Source organism: Phaseolus vulgaris, chromosome 11, assembly GCF_000499845.2.
Source record: "Phaseolus vulgaris cultivar G19833 chromosome 11, P. vulgaris v2.0, whole genome shotgun sequence".
NCBI lineage: Eukaryota > Viridiplantae > Streptophyta > Magnoliopsida > Fabales > Fabaceae > Phaseolus > Phaseolus vulgaris.
Window position 1 is genome coordinate 1,025,388 of NC_023749.2, and position 26,785 is coordinate 1,052,172.

The window sequence follows — 26,785 nt, forward strand, 5'->3', positions numbered from 1 at the left end:
ATTATGGAGGTGCATGAAAAAACTATGCAGCGTAAGAAGAAAACGCCTGAACTCATTATCAGTAGTCACAAATGGACAAAAGGACTACAGTGCAAAGGTGTTTTCTTTCTGCACCTCCATACTTTCTGTGAAAGTGAAATGTCTAATTTACCATTTTGAAAAGTATTTTTTGGATTCATGAACTCTAAAATTCAAAATATAAATTTGTATTCTGAATTATACAATTCATAATGCAAATTTTATTTTTGAATTATACCATTCAAAATGTAAAAATTTATATTTCACATTGTAAAATTATTTTCGAATGCAAAACTTGCACCATGATAGCTACGTTAAAGCCCATTTGGACTATATTATTTTTTGGGATTTCTAGGATAAGATTTTTAGGAAGTAAATATCTAAATTATGCAAGCAGATGAATTATGAAATATTTATCAAAATTTTAAGTGTTTTTCTTTTAAGAGGGATCAGTTTAGAGCAATATTTTTTTTTTCTGAAAAAAAATAGAACTTTGAAATGATTCAATGATTGATTTGGAAAAGTGTGTAAGTTGCATTTTTATTTTATGTTTGCTCCATACATTCTCTTATAATCATAACAAAATGTTTTCTTTTTTATTACATAATTATCACATTAAATTGAAATGAGAAACTAATACAAAAGTTGAGAAACTAAGACAGGTAAACAATTACATGGAACCACAGTATATAACCTTTGATTCAATATGAAAAAAAATGACATTTTCATTATTTTATGTGAAAATTGAAATTTTAGATAAAGAAATAGAATTGTAAACTTGTACAATTAAAGGGGTTCAACAACTAGTGACAAGATATGTTTTTTGATATCTTTATCTTGGATTCCAAAACCATCTCCATTTTGATAAAGGGTGTGTGCTACACGAGCTGCGTTTATTGCTTGAGTAACAAATGGCTCCACACAACAAGAAGAAGAAGAAGAAGCAAAACACTTCTTGTTTATCTTCTTCCATGCTTCAAGAATTTTATCTTGGATATGCTTTCTTGCTTTTACCTCTGAAACACCCTTTTCATTCATATAGCATACGATTGAAGAAGCTGCATCACCCCTTTCTCTTTCAGCCTGTGAATTTCACTGTCCATTATTAGCGATGCAATATCACAACTAATCTTATTTTTAGTCTCTAAAATTGGTTTCTGATTTTCTAGTAGTGTATGATTGAAACTGTAAAACAAAGATGGATTATATACCACACTGGTTCCTAAATCATTGCAAAGTCTGATCACAAGGGAAACATTGTACACCAAATCCTCGTATGTCTGTAGAAAATGGTCCATGGAATCTTTAACTTGGTACATTGTACCAAGATACGAATGCAGTAAAATTACAGGCCCTGAAGATGAAATCCATGCATTGCTTAAATATTCTTGCAGGGATGGAATGTATCCCATGTTGTACCACTTTGCCTCCTTGTATAATGCTTTGCAAAACTCTATCCACTGACAAAGTGGTTATAGTCATTAGTAATACTACATTAATCTGTGTTTGAAAAAAAAACAGATTAAGAGAAGTGGTTATATTATAGTAATGTGTAATGTTACCGTTTTCTTTAGGTAAGTTAACACCAAGTGAAAGTTATGTTCTCCTCCAACTTCATAAGCAATTTCATTTGTGACATCTTGAAGTGCATGGATGCATGTTCTCATGTACGTTGGGAGTTCTTCAAGTTCTGTGTCGTCCCATCTGTGAATAGGACACTCATGAGATTCTTCTAATAACCCTAAACATGTACTATAAGGAAGGTTAGATGTAACAATCTTTTAACTTTTGTAGTAATGAAACAAACCTCTCAAATGCCATTGTGAAGGGCTTCAACTCTTCAAATGAGGCATGTATATCATAAACATCATCAATGACTAGTACCAAAACAATAACTTTGGTGAGCCATTTTCTGATGGATTTGTACTTGGGCTCAAAAGCAACTCCTGCTGCACACATGAAGCTTTCAACCAACCTATTCCTTGCAAAGCTCAATTCCTCTTTTATGCTAAGATTCTCCCACCACCTAAACAAAAAATTGAAGTATTGTAACAACAAATAGAAACCTGATGAAGAATGTACGTTGGTTTAGGGTTGATTTAGGGTTTATGGTTCCGGTGGTGAGTAAATTGGCTTTGGTCATTTTGTGTATAAAGATTGAGACATTTTTGAAGTTTCTGTATAAGTATTGGAACATTCTTCAAGTGTCTGAAACACTCCTCAAGTATCTCATTTTATTTTATTTATTTATTTGCTGATTAAAAAAAACATATGAAAGACTGATATTTTCTTTATCAGAGTTATTTTGGTTAGTTTAAAAGTATATATACCTGGATAATTCCTTGAGCTCCAATTGAAGTGTGGCCTGAATCATATTGAAATTTAATTTAGACATTTCAAGTAAAATGGGGTCCATATTTTTCTCCTTGTTGTATTGCTTTATGTGCCATTTCACTTCAAACCATTGTACTCTCCAATGGGAGGGAAGCTCCAATGAGTGGACCATTCTTTCAACATCTACATTATTAGATAGTTGGTCCTTCTTGATGGAATTGAGAGAATTTGTGGCACAAATTTTTGCCTCATCCATTATCTTTTCTCCTTCCAAGCCTAAATGTGAGGCCTCCAAAAGCTCCACAACATCTTTAACATCACCAACATGTGGGCTAATTGTCCTCATCACATCACCCTTTTTATCTAAGAACTTGCTTAATATATCTGAGTTTGACAAGTAATTAACAAAAAATTATATTGTTAATTAACCTGATGTCGAGTAATGACCAACATACACAATAAGAAAATTATTAAATAATAATCAAATTTAGAAACTCAAAATAATTAGTCACTATATTAACTAACTTAGATATTATTTTAGAGACTAAAAAAAAAGTACAGATATCTAAAGTTATTTCTATTACTAATAAAAATTTATAAAATAGTTTATAAATTGGTATCTAAATCAGCTACCAAGATTTTGACTACTAATATTTTAGATTCTAAATTAGTCTCTAAAAGATTGATAGAAACTAATTTAAAATATAAGTAGTTAGTAGATAAACCCTAATTGCTAATAGTTAGATACCAATTTACAAACTACTTTATAAATTTTTATTAATAATATAAACTACTTTATATATCAATAATTTTTTAGTTTATAAAATGGACTCTAGTTTAGTCAACATAGTAACTAATTAGTTAGGTCTCTAAAATTAGTTTCTATTCCACAATTTTCTTGTACTGTACTGAGTTAGTCAGAGAGAGAAAGCTTGTACTGAGTGAGTCAGAGAGAGAAAGCTTTGTTACCTGGCAAAACTGCATATCCATGATTTCTTAGAAGCCTGAAGGATAATGCAGATAGGTGCAAATGTTCTGAACTAAGATTGAAAGTGCTGGTTTTGACATGAACTGCTAAAGATTCAAGAAAGCCATTTATTTCCTTTTGAAAATGGTTGGCAAGGCCTAGTTTTTGGATCCAATCAACCAACTCTAATTTTTTAAAAATATCCTTCTCTTGTACAAATACACTCTTCACTTCCATCATTCTCTTGTTTAACACTGCAACAAATTCATCCTTCTGCACAAATTGCAACAAATTATAAATATAAACAAACATCAATCCATGCATATCAAGCTTATTAATGAAAATGATGAACTTTTAATACCAAAGACTAAAAACTTATTCAAATCTTTGGGTTAATTAGAACTTTAACATGTTGAGAACATTTTATGACTACACCATTTTTTTTACTTTAGAATCAACCATAAACTAGACTAATATGTTATAAAATCTAAATCTAAATCCAAATTATTAATTATTATTATTATTATTATTATTGCTAATATAATAAAAATAACATTAATAATAATAAAAATAATAACCATAATAATGATAATGAAAAGTGTAACATGACTACAAAATTTATTTGATGTAGTGTAAAAAGTATTGTCTTTGAGCAATGTTCATGACACTAGCCTCCCGAATGAAACAAAATTTGAACTTTTGTTCTTAAAGGTTGAGGCAGATGTGAACAAAATAATATTGGATGAATATATACAAACATGCAATTCATAATATTGGAAGATGCTTAAATAACTTTTAATTTTGTAAATATTAAAGATAAATAATAGTATATAAATGTGTACAAATTTTATCTTATGAATCAGTTTTATAATATTAAATTAAATTTTTAAATTTATTTTTTAATATCATATCATGTTAGAGATCCTACATCGACTAGAGATTAGGACATTTCATTGTATATAAGTGAGTGCAAACCTCATCCCATGAGCCGGTTTTATGGGGTTGAGTTAGACTTAAAGTCCACTTTGTAATATGGTATCAGAGTCATTTCGAGTCTATCCTAACGAGTGTTTGTGTTGGGCCTATCGTGTCACCCGCTATCGGGCCGCTATTGAATCACCCATAATATATAGTATCGTACACGAGTTGCCGCTATCGAACCGCTATTGAATCACCCATAATATATAGTATCGTACACGAGTTGACAGTTTCAGCGTGAGAAGATGTGTTGGAGATCCTAATCTTACGATTTTATATCTCAACATAATACAAATTTTATCTTCATTTATTAAAACACAATACATACTTATTTTCCATTTAGTTCTTTTAAAAAAGATGTGGGTTGAGTCTCTATCAATTGTTTATTTCGTTTTCCAACATCAAAATTCTGAGTTAAGTACTGATGTAGACAGAAAAGAAAAAGTGGTACAAAATACAAAAAAAAATAAAAGTTTCTAATACAATAATACTAAATTTAGAATGTTGTAGAAATAGAGAAAATGTTTAAACAAATCAAAATGAGTAAATGAAAGGAGAAACACACACATATATATGAATAGGTAAGAAAGTATCTCACATGATATTTGCTGCCAAGTGACTGGAGAAATTGGTATTTCCAAATGTTTGGTTTATAGTGTGCAGATCTACGTGATAAAATTTGAGAAGAGAGATTGAAGTTTGATTGACTCATTTTGCAGAAATGCAGAAAGTGATTGTGCTGTGTTTCTGCATACTAACTCCCTTTATATAGGCCACACATGGCTACCTAAGTAGTCACATGTTATGTTACCCAATAACCAGTGCAAAATTAAGACTATTCCTACAAAATGATGTGACTTTTTTGTTATCAACTTTTTAAGCACTGTGTGAGCCACAAAAATTCAGATTTATTCTCAGGTGGAGCTATAAATCATCAAGAGTACCAAATACCTGCATATATATATAATATTATATCTCATTCAATGTGTATTTTTAACTTCATACCTTGTATAAATCATATTATGGATGATTGAGTTGGAGTTGATTTATTTCACATGAAAAATAAAAACATAATTGTTTTTATCATGATTTTAAAATAAGTTTTTTGGTATATATTTAACAAAATTCAATACATGAAAAGTAAGATTCCAAATATATATTTATTTTGAGGACACTAGTTTTATGTTTTCCCCCTTTTTTTTAGGTTTTTAACAAATTTTATGGTCCTTGAAGCTATTATTTATGAAAGGATGTAGGGTGTAGTGATTTGGAAGACATTTGAAGCACTTTTTTAAAACTTGTTTTTTTAGGAAGTGTTGTTTTTGTAATGTTTCTTGTGTATAAAAGACACGTTTCTTTATAATTTATCCTGTTTTTGTAATGTTCACTTTCAAGAAATATTTTATCCTTTGGAATGTAGGGTGTGTTGGGAATAAAATTTTGAAAAAAAAGTTATACATAAAATAAATATAATCTAACAAAGAAAATAAAATTGATATTATAAAGAAGATAAAAGGTTAATTATAAAATTTATTTCAAAATTTTGTCAATTTCAATATAGATATGAGTAATAAAGTGGGTCGGATTTAACAGTTCAATCCATCAACCTGTCTTTATTTAAGTAGGATAAATTAACTTTTCACAATGAAGTATAATCTCATAAATTTAAATAATTTCAATTACACCCTCACACCAGAGTCGATTTTAACTTTTTAAAAAAATTAAATAGTTCTAAATGAAATATAACCTCATATTTTTAAATAATCTCAATTATACTCTCACACCCCATATCTCCATTCTAACCAAAACACTATCATTTTTCTCTAGTCGCAGTCAGTTGCAACATTTCAAATAGTGGTTTTATCATTTGACATGTTTTAATTTATTCCAAAAGATAAATCCACACTGACGTGAGTGTTTGGGTCTTGTAGTTATAAGTTTTTCCTCAAACAACATCATATCAATTTTATCAAGAAAATAAATATTCTTGCACTTGCAATAGTTTCATGAAGTGGATTGTTATTGCAATCTGAAGCAAATTTTGAACCCTTAAAAACAAAAGTTTCTTCTATAGTGTGAAGATAATCTTTTCTTTTAGTTTTATACTTCATTTTTGCATCTCGCTAGTTTTTTTTTTTTTTTGGTTTTATTGCTTTTAGATTGTATAAGAAGTTAACGAAAACACAACCACCACCAATTAAAATACCACAAAACCTACCTCAGCCACCAATGTTCACCATCAACCACCACAAGCAACTAACACCCATTGGAAATGAAGAAGAAAACACTACACTCTCCACCATACATAGAAGAATATTGTTGAAATTAAAAACTACTATGGAAGTGCTAAGAGATTGTATGAAGGTGGTGGGAGAATTTGTCTTAACCTTTTGAATCTGTCAACTCGCATTGGCTCTTTTCGCCTAACCTGCCAACTCGTCGGTAGTAAGCAAGGTAAGAAGGATCATTCTTTCATCCTTTATTTAGGGTGTTTTTTAGAAGGGTGTCATGCTTTTAAAATAAAAAATTAATGATTGTCAATACTTTATACAAAATTGTATTTATATTAATTTCTTTATGTATCATTTGATTTATTGAATTATTATTTATATTTATTTTGTTTTGATACATATTAAATTTTGATTTGATTAAAATATTCAATTTTATTATTATTTTTTACATTTTTATTATAAAAATAATAATACCAATAATTACAACAAAATAAATATATTTTAAAAAATAAATATTACAAAAAGTTTTAAAAATGATGGGTCAACCACCAACCCATCAGTCCACCTATGACACCTATGATATATATGACATGATGAGTTATCAAAATCACATATTTTAATATTTATAAAAAATAATGTCAATTTTTGTTGTGACCAAATTTTTAAGGAGTGCCCTAAGATTTACGTGAACCACAAAAATTCAGATTTTCTTATCCTTCATTTATTTTACTTTCATTTTATTTGTGGTCATTTCAACGTCTCTGGGTTCTTTCATGAACAGTACCAAATATCATGTGAATTCCATCAATCTTTAATTAATTCATAGGAGATTTAATTCTTTTTAATTTTAATTTTAAAATATTATATATATATATATATTTGTTTTTCTTGCTCAATGTTAGGATTTCTAACTTCATACCTTATTCATATTATGGATAACTGAGTTAGATTTCAATTATTTTACATGAAAATATAAAAATATATTTATTTTTTATGTAAATTTTAAAATATTTATGTTTTGAATTTATTTTTTATTTTTTTATATATTTAATAAAATTCAATACATAAAAAATAATATTCCAAAACTATATAAATTAAAAATATTACACTAATCTAATCCTTAATTCTCATAAATCTCAAATTTTTAGGTTCTAACCTTCCTTCCCTTCATTAATTCTAAGTCTTCGAAGTTTTCACGTAAAAATGTAATTCATTAAAAAAATTTAAATTTTGGTTTAGGATGATGATATTTTAATACTCATTAAATAAAAAATATTCATTTAACACTCCTAAATAAAAATATTTTAATGATATTTATTTTAGATTTTAATTTAAAATTTTAATATACATTATTATATTATTAAAGTGGGTTTTTTTAAGAGTCTCAAAGAAATATTTCTCTTTAGTTTAACATTATATTTGCAATAATTATTTTTTTTCTTCCTTAAATGAGATTGAGTCTATCCAAACAGGTTTTAATTTGAGAAGAGAAATTGTATGGTCTAAAATGTTCACAAAAAAAGGATAATTTTTTAGGGTTTAAACACGTGCTAAATGGTTCACTTTATAAGTTGCGATTCATTATTACGACTTTATCTCGCACGTGTTTAAACAATCGTACATGTTTTTTTAACTAAAGTAATGCACCACGTTTTCTTAAACAAAAGTTATACTATACACCATTTGTTTAAAAAAAAAAAAAAAACTATACATCATGTTTTGTTTTTCCTATAAAAGTAAAACATCTTCTAAATTTAAATGAAAACTCTTAAAAAATAATAATAATTTTTTCTATCATACTATTAGGACGTTATAATTCGATTAAATATGAATTGATTATGACTTGGATAAACATAAAATATACTTCAATTTTTTATTTTATTTGAACCAGACAAAAATTAACTTATTTCCATGTATAGATCTATTTAATTTGATTTGGACTCGGATTGATTTGGCTAATCTACAGTTTAATTTATACCCAAACCAACTTGATTTGATCTGAACTTTGGTCGACTTGACTTAATTCTAATTTGGACTGAATTGATTAATCTTGTATGAACTCAACCTCATACTATCTTACTTTAGTATGATTTGAATTAACATATTTTATAACAAAATAATTCCGTAAATTAAAAAAATTAAAAATATAAAATAATTTTAAAAAAAACTTTAACAAAACATGACATCGAATATCTACTACCAAATATTATTAAAATTTTAACACTTAGTTAATATTTAAATAATATTTTTAATATAATAATAATTGAAATTATTTATCTTAAAAATATATATATATATATATATATTAAATTAAAATTATTTTATTTAAATACATTTAAAATAAAATAATTTAAAACAAGGTAAGTTCAAATTTAATGTATTTAAATATATTTAAATTATGATTTTTCTATCGAAATAAAAGATGTATGTATTTTGTGGTTTGGTCTAATTGATATTCGTTTCTAAACCCGAAAATAACATGTGTGGTCACTTTTGGGGTGACAAGTTTTCAAACCGAAGTTGACTCCTTTGTCTTATTTGGCTATTTTTGGTAAAATTAATTCATTTTTTTCTAAACTTAAATTTTTTCATTTTATCGGGTTGCATGCATTTTGCCAAATTATAAATGGCTGATTTTTCGTGTACCAGATCAATTTAAATTTGCATTCAATATATTTTCATGAAATGTTTTTTCTTGATTTAAAAGATTTAGTCTTCCACGTGTTGATATTCGTAAGTCAAATCAGAAAGTTTTAGATATAAGTCCAAAATTAATATGTTACTTCTGGATTTGGTCATCCGGAAGCTTATTTTGACAACATAAATAACTTTATGGATGTCAAGATTCGTAAGCAGCAAACATAAATAAGTGTCGGATCCTGATCTTCAGCATCATTTACAACTCATCATTCCAAAATTCATAACTCATAACTCATTTTTGTATATGACTATCTGAAAGCTTAAATGAAGCACGAAAATGACCTTTTAAATATCTAAATCTGAAACATATAACAATCACTTATAGATTTCTGCATCAATAAGCAAACATGAAACCAAAACAATGTTGAGTTTTAAATAGTACGTGGAATACATGTCTTAAATGACACGATTTACCAATATAAATTTGATTTTTCTAAAAGTGGATCATATGCTAAAGTATAATATTTCAAAGATTCATAATATTATTTTTATAAAAAACTAAAAATGAACTTCAATAATGTAAAACTTTAATCTTTGTTTTTTAATTTTTGTATTAGCATTTTAATCCTGAGAAAAGTTGTCAACCACAACTTTGGATTACTCTTTTTTTTTCAAAATAATGTTTTAAATGATAAATTTGAAGTTGTTTGGTGTACAAGTTGAAGCGCAAATCGCACATTTATAACGATGTGAATGGGAAGGCGTTGAAACAATCATAATAATTTTTTTGTCATTTATTTTTCCTGTCATTTATCTCTCTTGTATTTTAATTTCTTAAGTCTTCTGTTTATTCCATGTTTTCCAATGCTCCTCATGACTGATCATTTTTATTTTGTCACGTTTTAAATTTTTTTTATTAATTATTTATTTTGTTGTAAATTTATTATTCATTGTACTTGTATGATTCGATAAAATGTATTTCTTATTTTTCTGATGTTCATTTTCTATTAGTACTAATGAACATTCAATACAAGAGAATCATGAAATAAAATTTAATTTTAGAGAAAAAAATAATAATTAGTTGTTATAGTGGTTAAATTAGAGATTGGTTTCTAAATTAGTTTATATTATTGTTAAATAGTTTCTAAATTAGTATCTAATTAGTTACCAATGTTTTAACCACCAATTATTTATATTCTAAATTTGGTAGCTAACTAGTTACCAATTTAGAAACCATTTAACAATAATAGACACTAATTTAGAAAAAAAATAGTTTGTAAAATAGTCTTTAATTTAATCATTAAAGTAACTAATTATTTTTTTCTCTAAAATTGGTTTTTATTTCATGATTTTTTTAGTAATTTCTCAATTCATCTTTTTTTTTATAATCTCTTATTAAAAAAAAAACTAGTATATGAAATACTTATGAATTTTCCACTATTAATGCCATGAAAATTCCAAATTAAATCTCAATTTTAAGATAATAATAAGGTCACACCATAACCATATATAATCACAATCTTCAAAAACATCAATTTGTAATTTTAGATAATAAAACGTAGGTTCTTAGAACACCACTTTGACCATCAACCTCAAATTTTCAAATTAGGAATACTTGATAAAATGAGAATATTCCAAAGTTCATATAGAATAGTATTATAAATCAAGTTAATGTAACTATTAGAATGTCGACTCAATCATTAGAGTTATAATTAAATAAAAGATGGATAATAACAATTATAAGATTAATTAACATGTTTTCCTAATAAATGACAAGTAACGAAGATTATATTGTTAAAAAGAATCAAAGATTTGATTCATTCAAAAGAAAAATCCAATTGAAAGAAGCTTCAGTTTTTTATTAAAAAAAAAAGAAACATAGAGAAAATAGAAACTCGACTTAAAAAACTGAAGTTTAGATTTTAAAAACAATAAATAATGTTTCATATTTGGATAAAAAAATCGTAAAACTTATATATATATATATATATATATATATATATATATTTTGGTGGAAAGAGACAAAAAATAATTAGTTGTTATAGTGACTAAATTAGAGACCATTTTAGGGACTAAATAAATTTTTGGTTTCTAAATTAGTTTATATTATTGTTAAATGGTTTCTAAATTGGTATCTAATTAGCAACCAAGATTTTTGCTACCAAATTTAGAATAAAAATAATTGGTAGTTAAGACTTTGGTTGCTAATTAGATACCAATTTAGAAACTATTTGACAATAATAAGAACTAATTTAGAAACCATTTTGTTTTAGTTTTTAAAATGGTCTCTAATCTAGTTATTATTGTAATTAATTATTTTGGTATATAAAAATTAGTTTCTATTTGATTTTATTTTTTTTTAATGGTAGGTTTCTATATCTATTCGAGTCATTAGTGTGTTTGGATTCAATCAATCAAAATATAGAAGAAAAATTATGAATGACAATTAGACATTTTGTATCTTATTAAAATAAAATAATAATATTATCTAATTTAAAGACAAAAGTTTGAAGAACGTTAAATCGTTAACTTATTGTAATTAATGCTAAATTCAGTTTTCTTTCTATAATGGCTGCAATTGATGGCAAGCAAGGAAAAATTAGGATTTAATATATCAAAATCATATTTTCTCTAATCTCATAATTTTAATGAGTCATACATATTTTTTTTTTTATACTGAAAATAATTAATATAAATTATGACTGTAGTTAGATTGGGTCAAAAATTATAAAAATGAAGAAGAGAAAAATGTAATCAAGAAATAGCTTAACCCTAACTAGGTGTAATTATCATTTATTAGACCTAAAACTTATTTACAAATCTTAATAAATGTAATCAACATGTTTTTTACAGTTTGTTCTGCATTATAGTTTAGGTATAAGATGAATGAATTGGTAAAACTTATTTACTATTCATAAATAAATGTAATTTACTAATGTCTATATTAATTGTTTTTTTAATTATAAATTATAGATAAAGTTAATTAAAAAATAACATAGAAGTGAGTATGAGACTTAGCAAGAGAGTGAAATTAAATAATCACATGAGTTTAGTTTAAATCACTATTTTTGTTTGTAATTTTTTTTTACATTTATCCATAACACTTAAGGTTAAAGGTTTAGGGTAAGACATTAACTCCAGTGAACAAATTGATTTATTTCTTTGATTCTATTATCCTTCAATGTTTTGTTTTAGTGTTTGAGTTTAGGTTCCAGACAAAGTTATCTGTCACTCAAAATAAATGTTTGGTATTCGGATGCAATAAATGTTGTAATAATGATGTATTTTTGTCTTTATGATTGTGTTTATTTAGATGGTTTTGGTTGACTATTTTATTGTTGGATCGATGTTAAAATATACACTATGATTAAGAGATGTATTACCTAATCTAATGTATGACTTATTCCAAGTTAATATTTCATTTACATTAATGCATTTTTTTTTGTAATGATAAAGTCATGATCAACTGGTACACAGTACGAGAATGTCTTGGAATGGTCAATTACATATGAAAAAATAACTGAAAAGTTATTTAAATCTAATAATTGGAATTAGTTGAAAAATGAAAAAAATAACTAGTAACTAAAAGTTATCAATTGTAGAAGTCGAAATTGAAATAAATAAAATAAAGAAAATTTATGTGAAATTTTGTATATAATTTTTTTTTTAATTTTATTTCATGGTTAAAATAATTTTGAAATATTTATTATTTAAGTCTTTAATTAATATTAAACTTTTATAAATTTTATTTTCTAAATAACTTATTTTAATTACACTTTTAAGTTCTATTTATTATAATTTTTATTCTATTATTAATATTATAACTTTGTTTTTCTAAATTTAAAAAGTGATTCCAGTTTGGCGAAACTGTATTAAAATATATAAAAAAAATCATTTTTGTGAAACTAGTCTATTAGATTTTATAATGTAACATTTTTCGATGTCATATAATTTTTTTTCATAAATAATTGAATAATTTGTTTAAATTATTTAGTAATAAAAATATTAAATCTATAAAAAGGCAATATATTATTTTTAGCAAATGGAAAAAATAAAATTCGTACACAGAAAATATAAAAGTATAATGAGTTTAGCATCATAATACTTTTTAAAAAAAAAATAACATATGTTTTCCCTCAATAGAAAATATAAAACTATAATAAGTGTAACATCATAATTTCTGATCCATATTAATAATCCAATTTTTTTATTTTCCAAGCTTTCGATTTTTTTGGGTCTATTACGGATCTATGGCCCATGAAGGAAAACGCCCCGTGAATCTTAGGCCCATAACTCTCCAACTAAACCCTTTTCCAGCTTTTTAACCTAACTTTTAAAACATTGCAAAATTCTTCGTGCACCTCCGTGTTTTACTCCTGCACCCTTATGTTTCAGAAAATATTAAAATTACCTTTCTCAGCTTTCCAATTTTGGAACGTAGAATCTAAAGACTTTTCATATTACAGAGAATTTAGATGTTAATATTTATGATATTTTTATTCTGAATCGTATAATTCGAAACACAAATTTTTATGGGTAATCCAAAATATAATTTTTTTATTCTAAATTGTATAATATTGAATACAAATTTTGCATGCCAAAATATGCAATTTGGAATCTAAATTTTGCATTAAAGATTGTACATCATGGGATAAATTTTTGAATTATGGATTATACAATTCAAAATGTAAATTTTATATTTTGAAATATATCTTTTAAATGGTACATTATATGTTATGGATTGCGCAATTCAATTTTTTATAAATTACTCAATCTAAAATACAATTATATAAAAGTGAAATATGTTTTAATAATCTCTGAAACTATAAACCTTAAACCCTAAAGTAAGAGAAGAGGACAGAGTGTGTGACTCTATGATGGTGCGCCTGAAAAGATGAAAAGGATGTGATGTGGGATTAATGTTATTTCATCAAGGGCAAAACAGTATTTTCACCATCCTATATGGTGCAGGATAAAACCACGGGGTGCAGAAAGAATTGGCCTCAAAGTGATAGTGGTGTAGTGTATGATGAAAAATATGAGAAGATTTAGTTGAAACAATATTCTAATAATATTTGATTAACTTCATAAATGATGGAACAAAAACTTTCCCACTCGTAGCAGTTTAAATAACCCTTTATTGGGAGGTTGTGATCAAAAGTAAAGATTATTTGGACAAAAAAAACAAAGTGAGTGAGTTGGATTAGACACAAGACCACCCAATAACCTGTCATTATCTCTCAAAATCATTTGTAATTAAAGATTTAGTCTCATATTAGCATCTTATATTAAACCATTTCTGAGTTTTAACACTGATGCTCACGCCTACTTTTGTCATGCATACAAAATACCTCTTAATCAATACATAATCACATAAAAAAAAAAAGATACACGCTGAATCTCTATAAATCGATCTATAAGGTGAAATTTACATTTATTTATATACCATGAAATGTCATAATTTATAGTTAATGTGAAATCTCTGATACATTTCATCATACCGAGACAACCAACTCATGCATAAGACTATATATTGTGGATAGTTCGATAACGATCTCTGATAAATGCAACAAACAATCATTAGATCCAATAACGATCCGATAGTGGATGATCATCTCATAAATTCAACAAACAATTGTTAAGATATATATAAAACGACTTTGATATCATATTAATAAATAGACTTAAACCTTACTTCAACTTAGTTGATTTATAAGATAAAATTTGTACCAATTTATATACTATAAAATATATTTAACTTTTAGTCCATGTGAATCTCTAACATCTTATCAATGTTAAAAACTACACAAACAAAAACATAAATCATTAACTATAAACAGGAACTTTTTATGCAGAAGCATCATAGAAACATGTTACATGTGAATAAACACTGAGGTGTCTGAGAGTAATATTTTTGTAGGTGTTTCTAAAGACAGTGGTTAAAAGAGGAATTGGTGAATAAAACAATGGTGTGGGTTTTGAAGTTGCAAGTTGCAGAGAGTCCTTTTTGTTTTGAAGTATTGATTGTATTAAAGGGTGATGTCTGAAAAATGGATATTATTTGTAGTCAGAAACGACAATACTTTGGAAAATGATGTGCACTCACTCAACCAAATACACCCCACGGCATCTTATTCATTCCACCTTTTTCTCTTTCTCTTTCTCTTTCTCTTTCTCTTTTACCACAACATTGCTCCTTCACTCATTAATTGCATTTACTTTCTACCAACTTTTCATTCATTCTTCTCTCTACTTATTATCTTCTCATTTTTCAATATTTTTTTCATCATCACTTCCACTATTTAATCACACAAAAACCCTTTCAATACTGCCAAAAGTGTATAAGCACACTGTGTGTATAAATCAAGATAAACAAACTGTATAAAGTGTTTTAAGCAGTTTTTATTAAAGATAAAGTGATGAGAATCACAACAATGATTGGTATCAGAGAGGGGTGAGAGATTTATAGCTTTTTTTTTCAATACTTTATTTTAACTTGTATTCATATTTTACAGTGATATGATCACAAAATGACTGGGAAAAAGCTGCCACCTTTTCAACACTAGCTGTGTTATGCCATCAGAAAAGCTGAAAGATATCTATCATGTTCAGAGTGCAATATTGACAGCAGGTTTTTAGTTTTTACTTATTACAAACAGAAGAAGCTTCAACCAGTACAATATGGAGTTAATACTGGAACAAAGCTAAGTCATCATCAATCATGTTTAAACTCTACTGAGTTAGTGATAATTAAGGGTAATTTTCAACCTTTCTTAATTCTTGTTATGATAATAACATCAACACTTTTTTTTCTGTACTAGGAAACACGTGACAAGCAGTACATTGTGACAAAAAAACACTGATTATATGCATGTACATAGATCACAGAGTAGAACAGTTCCTGCTTCTTCTTTTTATAGTTTAACTACATCTTTTTAGAATATTATTTTCAGTTGTTAGATATTTCTATACTAATTGAAATGAATGTCACTTTTCTCCTTTTCTTAGTCATCATATCTGTGTGGAAAAATGAATAGGAGAATCATAATTAAAACATCTTCCTGATAAATAACCACAGCCTTCAGACTGTGTAACTTCTGCATACTTTAACATGTAAATATTTAAATGTATGTAGTAAACTTTGGTTTGAGTAAATTCCTAGTTATGCTGTTCAAATACATAGCCTCTCTGCACTTGATCACAAACAACTGTATTAAAATGAAGTTATATTCTATGATGAGTGTTGTTAAAAGAAGTTAACTTTAAGTTCAACTCAATTTTATAAAATTGGTTTATAAAATAATGTTTTTATTGATCTCCAATACATATTTCACATCGAGAGAGTACTAATTCGTGCGTAAAAATATATGTTATGAGTGATCCGCAGATAACACGATAGATCCAACAAATTTTTGTTAGAATAAATTTTAAATGTCTCTAATACCATATTAAAAAGTGAACTTTCAGCCTAACTCAACTTCATAAACTCGACTTATAAGATAAAATTTACACCCATTTATAAACAATAAAATATATTAATCTCTAATCGATTTGCGATAAAAAAACAAGTGTTATATATATATATATATATCAAGAATATAGCTTTTCATAACTCCAATTATATAAAGTTGGTCTCACTCATTACTAGCAAATTTAAATCTGAAATGTAGAGAATGTCGTTAGTAGATTCCAACTCATTTGGAAAAGTAACTATAGATATACCATCATTTTGGTAGTCCTACTTGAATTTAGGATTGAGATAGACAGGTAGTATATGGTAAGTACAATCCTAAAATCAAATACTGCAGTTCAAAAAAGGGAAAGAAGAGAGTAAGAGGAACATTTGAAAATTTGCACAAGTCATCAAGAGCTTAGACACCACTATTGAAATGAAGAAAATAAAGAAAAGGTTTTGGTTTTTGTGCCATGATTGCATCTCTTTAATGTGGTAACAACTGCTAGAAGTACTACTAGTAAGAGAAGTCACCATCTTCACAAAAATATCAAAAGGGGGTATGGTGTGGAAGTGGTCCCAGGGGAATTGAAACCATATGTCTTTTATTTGGTATTGGAAGCAGAATACTTAACATTTTGGCCAAAGTTAGAGACAGAGCACATGCAGAGGAGCGTGCAAGCCACTTCATACTCATATCTGCAGTGAATGTCAAGGTGATTTTCTCTGTTTTCTTCTGTGCTTTGATTACTCTAAATTAATTCCTGCACTGCTACCGGGAAACAAAGGCTAACCACCCATTAAACAAACCTGCTGTGCTGCTCCTAAGAGACACACATTATCTTTGTCCAACCAAGTTCTTTTAATGCAAACACTAACACATTTTTGCTCTCGAGCAAGATTTTTCCTTTAAATTGTGTTGTAATCTTAGTACTGCTTCAATTATAAGAAGTCTTGTTCCTTTTCATCATACCATGTTTGAATTAGTACAGATGTATTAATGATGCAAAAGAAGAATTAATTGAGAGAGATTCTTCATTTTGCTTTACATATATTTTTTGTGGTGTTCTTTCATTCTTCCTAAATTTAGAGGTGGAGGGTCAGTTTTTTCCTTTTTAATTATTAAATTAGGTGGTTAAGTTTATCAGTGTTTTTTTTTTTTCTCTCTCAGGTTGGTGGATTGGCAATTTGTCCTTTGAGATTAGGAGACCACAATGATGAAACATGAAAAATCATTGATTCATTATTGTGGTACATGTTACATGTTAACATTTGATTGTTTCCACAAGCAAAAGGGTGTTAGAACATAAGCAAAACTCAAGATCATGTCAATCCAAACCAGCATGGAAACATTCCTGAGATGAGGTGAAGCAACTTTGCAGTCTATTTATGTAGTCTTGCATGCAAAATCCATTCCCACCTAATAAGAGAAAAAAAAGTGATGGAATGAACATGACTCATGGCTTCAATTGTTTATCATAAAAGAACACGATGTAAACATATGCAGTTCAGCACACACATCTATAAAACAACATATATTAATGACAACTTGCAACAGCACTTGTTTCTTATTAAAAAAATTCAAACATATTAATTAGTACATGATTTAACATGAACATGACACAGTTTGGTATCCATTCTCTAAAACATGCAACACAGAATACGAAATTATAACCACTGTATCAGTCAACAACTCAATTATTACTGTTAAAACCACTGTATAATTTGACTCATAATCTAATGAAAACAAAACCTTAACTAATCTAAGTAATATTTTTTAAATGAATTATACACATATAGCTTTTAATTTACTGACAAAAGCCTCAGTTTTTCTTCTATAACCATTGCTAAAGGGTTATAATTCACTTTTGTACCTGTATGAATATTGGGGTTGAGCAATGTTGATCCAGTCGATACACAATGATTATCGTGTCCTTAGCTGTCCTATTCTTCAAGTTTTCCTTCCTCTTCGCGTGCTTCGACCGGTTGGCGGGGTACCTACGATTGAACTCCGACGCTCAAGTCAGCGATGATGCTCAATGAGAATTCTCTGATATTATGAAAACATACCTTTTCCCCTTTCAGAAATCCTTTTAGTAGGTTGACTTGAGCCTTGGCCATGTGGGTCAAGCAACTGATGGCTAGAGACATGCTTAGTGGTCTCTGGGTCGTGTCTGGTGGTTTCCTGAAATCCTGAGAGATTCTGCTCGTTTCATATGTAATCACATTCTTTATTTAATTAAGTTATTTAACTTAAACCTCTCGATCGTCCGTGTCGACCGGTACAACTTTATTATATCAGTAATATAATTAACTTCAAATAAAATTCATCATTTTAAGGTATGGTAAGAAAAAGAGAGTTAAAATGATACCCAAGATACAAAACTATTCATTATTATTTAAAGGAGGCATATATTTATCAACTAAACTAGCATGTTAGGTAATTCAGTTAAAGGGTACAATAATTGATTGAAAATGTGGGAAATTATTCAGCAGAGCATGAGCTGTCTATTATATATATATATATACTATCTGTTAAGTGCAGCAAATATATTTTTAAAAAAGCTATTAGCAGAAGAAAAGAAAACAGATTGTGTTTAAGATTGCATTGAAAAAAACTAAATAATCTATTATAAATTAATATTACCAAGCTGTTAGGAAGATGATATCAGTTTCATCACTAAATTGAAATAGAATCATGTTTAAAAATTAATAATACATTACTAATAGGTTTATTATTTACATATTTATATATAAAATTTTAAGGCACACACCATATTAAAATGAGTGGGAATATATTTACAACTTGAAATATATTATAACTAAAAAAATAAATAATATTTTATTAAAATAGAGTAATTTTGAAAGAATATAATTTATTTGATATTTTGTAAAAATATACATTCTACTACTTTTTTAAAATAAAATATTATATTATGATAAAATAATATTTTTTTAAATATAAAATTAATGAAACTGCTGTCAAATTATCATTGTTTTAAAATTGCATAAAGTTATGAACTAAAATTACATTGACTAAATCACAGTAAAAATTTATTAAAATATATATATGTGTTAGTGTCTAGCATATTTGATTATAAATTAAAAAACAACTGCATAATTCTATTAATTTATTATTTTGAAACAGTAAATATCCCTCTTCTACTACAAACAAACAAGCAACTTTTATAAAAGCTATAGTTAAATAACTTTAATTTTTTTTTAAAAAGTGTGCTTCATTGGTGGGTCTATTGGTGGTGTGTAAAGACTGAAATAACACAAATTCAAAACATCATTAAATAGGTCTCATCTGGAAATATACAGACATTAATGATTTTACTCACACATCATATATAAAAAAGCTTTGGTCAAACATAAAAAATAATAAAAATGTGGTTAGTAAGTTAAACCAACTCACAAGTCTATAAATTTTTACATTAAATTAAATTGAAGCCAAATATTATTTTTAACCTAAAGTTTTTAAACTAGTATGATTTCATATATTGAGATGTTATCATGGGTTATGAAAATCTTGACTTCAACACTGAATGAAATGTACCCTTGACCAGTCATCAATAATATAAACATTGAAAATGTTTAAATGACACAAGTAATTGCACAAAGATGTTTGATGACAACTTCTTAAGTGTAAAAATTAAATTTTTAAAAGTTGGGTGTTTAGGGTTGGAGTGAAAAAACATGAAAGTAACCACCTTTTTTTCTTACATTAAATCACACCAACAATCATAATAAATTACAAATCTTGGGATAATGGTGAAGGGAAACTTTGAGAACAAAGATAGAGTAACAGCTTGTGGGACATTACAGAACAATTAAGAAACAATTCAAATGGGAAATGATGTATTTAATAAATATAATGAGAGATGGAGTGGGGTGTGTTTGATTGGGGTGGCATTGACTCTTCCCAAGGTAAAGAAGACACCATGATGAAATCAAGGCAAAACTTGAGGGCGTGTTGTTCACTCTCCAGTGAAAATTCTGACACTGAGAGAAACCATTGGAGCGTGGAGACCAAACTCTGAGAGAGAAATTGGAGTGAACTGTGATGAGCAACAGAAGCAAAGAAGGGTGTTGAGTTTAGGTATGGTGTGCTGTGTTTGGAAAAGAAGTGAAAGTTGAGAGAATTGAAAGTAGTAAAAAAGTAAATAAATAGAGAGGGTTGTGAGAGGTGAAGATGCAGTATTTGAAACAAGGATATGGATCTGATAGAAGAAGCACACAACACAACATAACATTATTATGGGGGCACTAATACCACACGCACGCACTCCAAGCGTTTGTTAAAGATACCATGGCATGAGAGGGAAAGGGTCTACATAACACAACATAGAGAAAGTGGGGCAAAGTGAGTGGGAGTTGGGAGAGAGAAGAAAACATTGGCCTAATTGTTGAGAGTGAGAGAGATAAAAGGGCAAATCAGAAATAGTTCAGCTCTCAACTTCACTGCCCACTCATGCCCTGAACCCCATAAAAACACAGAAGGGGCACTGAGGCAATTGATGGTTTTTCTGCTGCTTCTACCTGCAACCATGTTATAAGCAGGGCGGTGGTTTGGCTTTTGTAGTAACTTGACAACCATTGTGTTTGAGGTTGAGGGGTACAACTGCTTTCAAAGACATTAACTTTATTTTCCTTTCATAGGTAAGATCCTACTCTTTTTCCTCATGTCTGCATTTCAATTTTGATTTGGATAAGGTTAGAGATTTAGAAGGAGTTAAATAAGTCGGAGGGAGAACAAAAGAAAGAAAAAAAAAACCGAACTTGTTTGTTGTAAGGTTGCCCTTCTGTTGTTTCTGCAACTTTTACACTCATTACTTCATTATAGAGCAATTCAACCACCATCTTATGTCCATCTCCCTTTTTTTCAAGTTCTCCTTTTTATCAAAGGTAACTTTTACACCCTTCTCCATTAGTCTTCTCCCATTAATCATCCACACGGGAATACTACTTTTAACACTCAACTTTCTTACTCTCCTTTCTTCTTTAACTTACTTTTCTTTGCTTGCAGGAATATGAGAAAGAAACTCACTGTATCACCACTCATCTCAAGTTGGTAGGTAGGGTTTGTGTGTGGTTGAGAAAGAAACTTTACTTGCAACAGGAGTGAGAAAGATAGCCACTAGTGAATAGAAAGAGAGAGACTCAACTTGAAAAAGCAGATTTTGATTTTTTGGGATAGGCTAGTTTCTTGTAGAACCATGTAATAATCCCTTTTGTTCAGTCATGGATGGTTACGAAGCTACACGAATTGTGTTCTTCAGGATCCAAACTTTGGACCCTGAAAATGCTTCCAAAATCATGGGTTTACTTCTGCTTAAAGACCATGGTGAGAAGGAAATGATTAGATTAGCATTTGGTCCAGAAGCACTTGTTCACTCAGTGATTGTTAAAGCCCGCAAGGAGTTAGGTTTACCCTCGAACTCTCCGCCAACACCCTCCACTCCTCCTTCTCCTTCACCCTTCCTTCCTAGGCAGAACTCTACTTCTTCAAGGCTCAGTGGTATCAACCTCCCTCCTGCTCTCACCATTCCAAACCCTTCTTCTTCATGGCCTACTATGTCTGAGCTTCAAACCCCTGATGGTTTGATGAGCCCCAACCATTTGGTTGTTGGCTCTTCTACTTCTTCATCTTCCTTGTCCTTTTATGCAAATGGAGGCTCAGATCCAATTGATGACTTCCAACTTCAAGACCAGCTCTCTTTCCTGAATGATGGTTCTGCTCCTGCTCACAAAAACAACCCTGATTTGTTTTACCCTCGTCACTCAGACTTGTCTTCAAGTCCTACTGCTGCTTCTGACCCTGCTCTCTTTCCTTCCTACGACTGGGGAGGGTCTCTTCATCGCAGGAGTTGTTCTGTCAATGATGTTTGTTTGGGCTCTGAGGACTCCAATTCTGGGTTGGGGTGGAAGCCTTGTCTTTACTTTGCTCGGGGATACTGTAAAAATGGCACTAGTTGCAGGTTCCTTCATGGTGGACTTGGAGATACTGATGCTGCTTCTCCTGCTGCAATGGTTGGGTCTCCTAGCAAGCTTGAGATGATGGAGCAGTGCCATGAGCTTTTCAGATCTAAATCTTCTCAACAAAGACTGGCTGCTGCTTCTCAGCTCATGGCCTCTTCTACTTTTCCATACACCCCAAAGTGCATGAATTTGCTGTTGCAGCAGCAACAGAATGATACTCAAAGGTACATAGTACTGCCATGCAATCATGTGTTTTGATTAGTGTTGTCTTTGTAAATAGTTGAGGAGTAGGATTCTAATCATGATTGATCATAATTGCAGAGCTGCAGCTGCAGCTCTGATGATGAATGAGGATTTGCATAAATTTGGACGATCCAGGCTTGAAAGAAATGATTTTTCCCTGAACAGTCCTGGAATGATAAACCCAGCTTCCCGGCAGATCTACTTGACTTTCCCCGCAGATAGCACTTTCAGAGAGGAAGATGTTTCAAATTACTTCAGGTTATTGTTGTTTAGCTTTTGCTGGACTCCCAATGCATAGTTTGGTAATGGCAGATATATTAACTTAGTTTTTATTTACGTGTTGAAGCATTTATGGCCCAGTCCAAGACGTGAGGATCCCATACCAGCAGAAGCGAATGTTTGGCTTTGTTACCTTTGTTTACCCAGAGACAGTGAAGCTTATTCTATCTAAAGGAAATCCTCATTTTGTGTGTGATGCTCGAGTGCTTGTTAAGCCTTACAAGGAGAAGGGCAAAGTCCCGGACAAGTACAGGCACCTCCTCTCTCTACTCTTGCGTTATCTTTTTCTTTCTTGTTGTCTTGAGTTATTTTTGAATGTGTTCATGTTTCTTGTGATATCCAGGAAGCATCAGCAGGTAGATAGAGGAGATTTTTCACCAAGTGGTACTCCCACTGGACTAGATTCTAGAGACCAATTTGATCTTCAACTTGGTAGGTTAATGCTTTATTATCTTTTCAGATTATGTTGGTCAAACCTACTCTACTTAACACTTCTTACATGTTTTCAGGAGGCAGAATGTTCTACAATACGCAAGACATGTTGTGGAGGAGGAAGCTGGAGGAGGAAGCTGATTTGCAGCAAGCTCTTGAGCTCCAAAGTAGGAGGCTGATGGGTCTGCAGCTTCTTGACATCAAGAAGCATCACCAGCGTGCACTCTCCACTGGAAGTCCAATTCCTTCCCCCACCCACTCTCTTAACATGTTCAACCAAAATCTTCTTCATCCTTCCTTTCACAATATTTCCGAGGCCCCAAGGGGTATATCTCTCTTTAACATTTGGAATGCAGCTGCTTTTGAATTGAACTTGGTGCATTTTTGGGGAGTCTTATGAATTTAGCTTTATGCTATTTGGTTCCAGAGAATGGTTCAACTTCTGCTCCACCTTGTACTGCTTCAGTTTCTGCTGGTCAGCAATCTGTCGACATTTCTATTGGCAAGGAAGTGGTGGTCAATGGCGAGAATGGATTGAATGAAGGCAATGAGAAGCAGAACTCTGGTCATGAAGATATTGATTTACAAGAATGGTATAAAACTTGCTTTTGTTTAGAATAGCTAGAGGGCACCAGAATAGTAAACACCTTTTTGCACCAAACTCTTTTCAGTCCATGCCAAAAACAATTGTGCATTTATTCAGGTTTTCCTAATTTCCTAATTTCCTAATTTGATTGTCCTATTTTAAATGGTTTATGAATAAATACAGTTTGGAGCATAATCTCCCTGATAGCCCTTTTGCTTCCCCAACAAAAGCTGCTGGAGACTTGATGGTTTCCTTCTCTAATGGAACTGCTGAGGCCATTGACACAGATGCCTCAGGTGCATCTGTCAATTCCAAATTTGGTACTAGTGCATTGCTTCCACCAGCATCTGCAATTGATATGGCTACTTTCAAATCCTTTAACTGCCAAATACCAAGGTATTGGCGTCATTACATTTTAGCCTGCTTTTCCCACGCCATGAGTTTTCAGTATCCTTAAACTTTTGAATTTTTTATGATCCTGGTTTGGATTTAGGTTCTCCTCTGGCCATGGAACTTTTGGGATGTTCCCAGGCACAGGTGGCCCGATTGGCATTTAGTTTCCTGAGTTCAGGTAAAAGCTAGTTTGGAAGTTTATGTTGATGAAGTTCTGTTGCATGTTGTCTTCAAGGTGAATAGGTTTGTTGTTTAGTATAATAAATTTGGATGTCGGTTTGGTCTTTTTTGTGCAACATTTACAGGAAATGAAAGATGACTAAACAAACCTGGACAAATCAGTTGAGAACCACCACCACCACCATGACGGCCATCACCATCAATCATTAATACTATACTACTTACAACCATACAAAATGCATACGGAAAAAGCAGTTGAGTAAAGGAGGTGGGACAGGCATTCCCCTTCTTTTGCTGTTAGCATTATTGTTGCACCATTTTCTTTTTATCGTATCTGTAGTAGCTGAATGAACCACAGGTTAAAATAACACAGAAAGAATCACCAGAGTCAAATGTGTAATAGGAACTCCCAAGCACTGTAATTTCATCTCCTACCCTTGGTTATGTAGTAGTGTAGAGTGTTAGTTCTATGTTGTTACAGGTATAATTTCAAGTCTTTGTATAGCTGGAGCATTTCCCAGAGAAAACTTGCACAGATGAAGTGGTAAAAGCAAAAAGGAAGTGGTTCATAACTCCAAGGCTGATTCAATCCCCCCTTGAAGGGTAACTTGAATTTGAAAGCTAGAAGTGAGGAGGGTACTGTACAATTGTTAATCTTAACTGATTAAAGTTCAAAATGGAGTTTTTTAGCAGGGAGGTTGTGTTTAATCAGTTATGCTTGTACTTCTACTTAGTTGTTATACACAGTTATCAACCCAGACAGAAAAGAAAGAATTAGAAAGAAGAATCAAAAGTGAGTTTTTAGACTAATTGGTCTATTTGCCCCCTCTTGTGAGCTTTTTTATTTTAGAGGAGAATTTGTCTCTTAGTTCTTGCAATTATTTTTGCCTTTCAATTTGTAAATTGGTGGGGTCTGTCTTTTTTTTTGCCATTATTGGAGAGGAAAGAAGGGGGTCCAGAATGCGCACCATCACATGGGGTTGCTGACACTGCAAGTGGGCCACACACATTTATATAATGCCAGGTTGTGTATAGGCCCTACCCACCAGCACCTACCCATGTGAGTGATGCCACTTTTCTTTTTCATCTACCCTTTAATTTACAATAATAAAATATGTACCCTTTAGTTTATCTTTCATGACTGGAAAGGACATGCATAGAGATCTAAAAGTGGGGTAGATGCCCCCACATATGACAAAAGTGTCCAGTTACTCGAATCTTTGGGGCTCGATGGTCTTATGAATGTGTGTGACCTTGGCTGAGTCACTGTGCTTTGTTTGTTTAACTTGCTCTCTTTCCAGTTTTCAATACTCTCCCAAGTGTTTCTGAAAAATTAAAATGATAAGCTCCATGTTGAAAACTAGAGTCACCTTAGTTGCCTTTAATGACCACTAGCGACAATGTTGCTTGGTTTATGACCTTAGTTGCCTTTAATTTGATCAAACTAAAGATTAGTTTTAGCATGTAACAAGTTGTCTATTACAGCAGCCAACAACAGGTTTAATGTGTTTGTCCTTTTACCTCAAAAATTTAAATATTGGTATCACTCCATAAATATGATTATGCATGGAAACTAATTATGGTCTTGAATTATCAAATGCTTCACTATATTTGAGGTCTAAGTTAATATTTACATGTCACAGTTCAGCTCAACCTTGCACTTTAAATAGACAGATGGACCAATTAAATAAATTATGGTGAATAAAGTATGAGAACTTATGTTGTCAGAACACAAAACAAAACCACAGTACACGTTGGTGCTGTAGTTAACATCCCTAAAATGTAAACAAGGCAGTTCACCAAAACAGTCATTAATTGCTCACATTTTTAAGACAGTAACACCAAAATACAATGTTGGTAAGTAATGATCTCGTCAAATCAGACAAAAAATTGGTCAGAATGCATGGAAGTAGTAAGGTGTGCAACATTAACCAACTCCTTGTAGTGACTGCAACTGCAATCATCCCAACATGCTTGGTTGAATTGTAGATTTGTAATTAAATGGCTTAATAGACATTAAATGTAATGCCTAGTAGCTACATGTAAGTTGCTACAGTTTACTAGGACCA

General features: G+C 30.0%; 2 protein-coding genes and 1 long non-coding RNA gene across 6 annotated transcripts; 2 read left to right on the plus strand and 1 right to left on the minus strand.

Moving 5' to 3' along the window:
- Positions 1-558: 558 nt before the first annotated feature.
- Positions 559-5,029, minus strand: LOC137823689 (alpha-farnesene synthase-like). Its single transcript, XM_068628918.1, has 7 exons — positions 4,896-5,029; positions 3,322-3,592; positions 2,349-2,736; positions 1,826-2,044; positions 1,581-1,722; positions 1,230-1,478; positions 559-1,101 (listed from the first exon to the last, which is right to left on the minus strand). The coding sequence occupies exons 1-7, from the start codon at positions 5,007-5,009 to the stop codon at positions 805-807; spliced, it is 1,680 nt and encodes a 559-aa protein (XP_068485019.1). The 5' UTR covers positions 5,010-5,029; the 3' UTR covers positions 559-804.
- A 12,227-nt stretch (positions 5,030-17,256) lies between these two features.
- LOC137824260 (uncharacterized) lies at positions 17,257-18,879 on the plus strand. The gene is made up of 2 exons (XR_011083228.1): positions 17,257-17,337; positions 17,793-18,879. It is a non-coding gene; the product is annotated as an uncharacterized lncRNA (long non-coding RNA).
- Positions 18,880-20,445: 1,566 nt separating this feature from the next.
- Positions 20,446-25,847, plus strand: LOC137812659 (zinc finger CCCH domain-containing protein 46-like). 4 transcript variants are annotated; one of them, XM_068614999.1, is made up of 10 exons: positions 20,446-21,283; positions 21,651-22,827; positions 22,925-23,104; positions 23,193-23,372; positions 23,469-23,557; positions 23,635-23,883; positions 23,985-24,150; positions 24,327-24,539; positions 24,637-24,714; positions 24,842-25,847. In XM_068614999.1, exons 2-9 carry the CDS (start codon positions 21,866-21,868, stop codon positions 24,698-24,700), a joined length of 2,103 nt encoding a protein of 700 aa, XP_068471100.1. In that variant the 5' UTR covers positions 20,446-21,283; positions 21,651-21,865; the 3' UTR covers positions 24,701-24,714; positions 24,842-25,847. The 4 variants fall into 4 exon arrangements, with proteins under 4 accessions (XP_068471100.1, XP_068470942.1, XP_068471178.1 ...); XM_068614841.1 differs by having other exon boundaries at positions 20,512-21,283; positions 23,193-23,378; XM_068615077.1 differs by having other exon boundaries at positions 20,753-21,529.
- Positions 25,848-26,785: the final 938 nt, after the last annotated feature.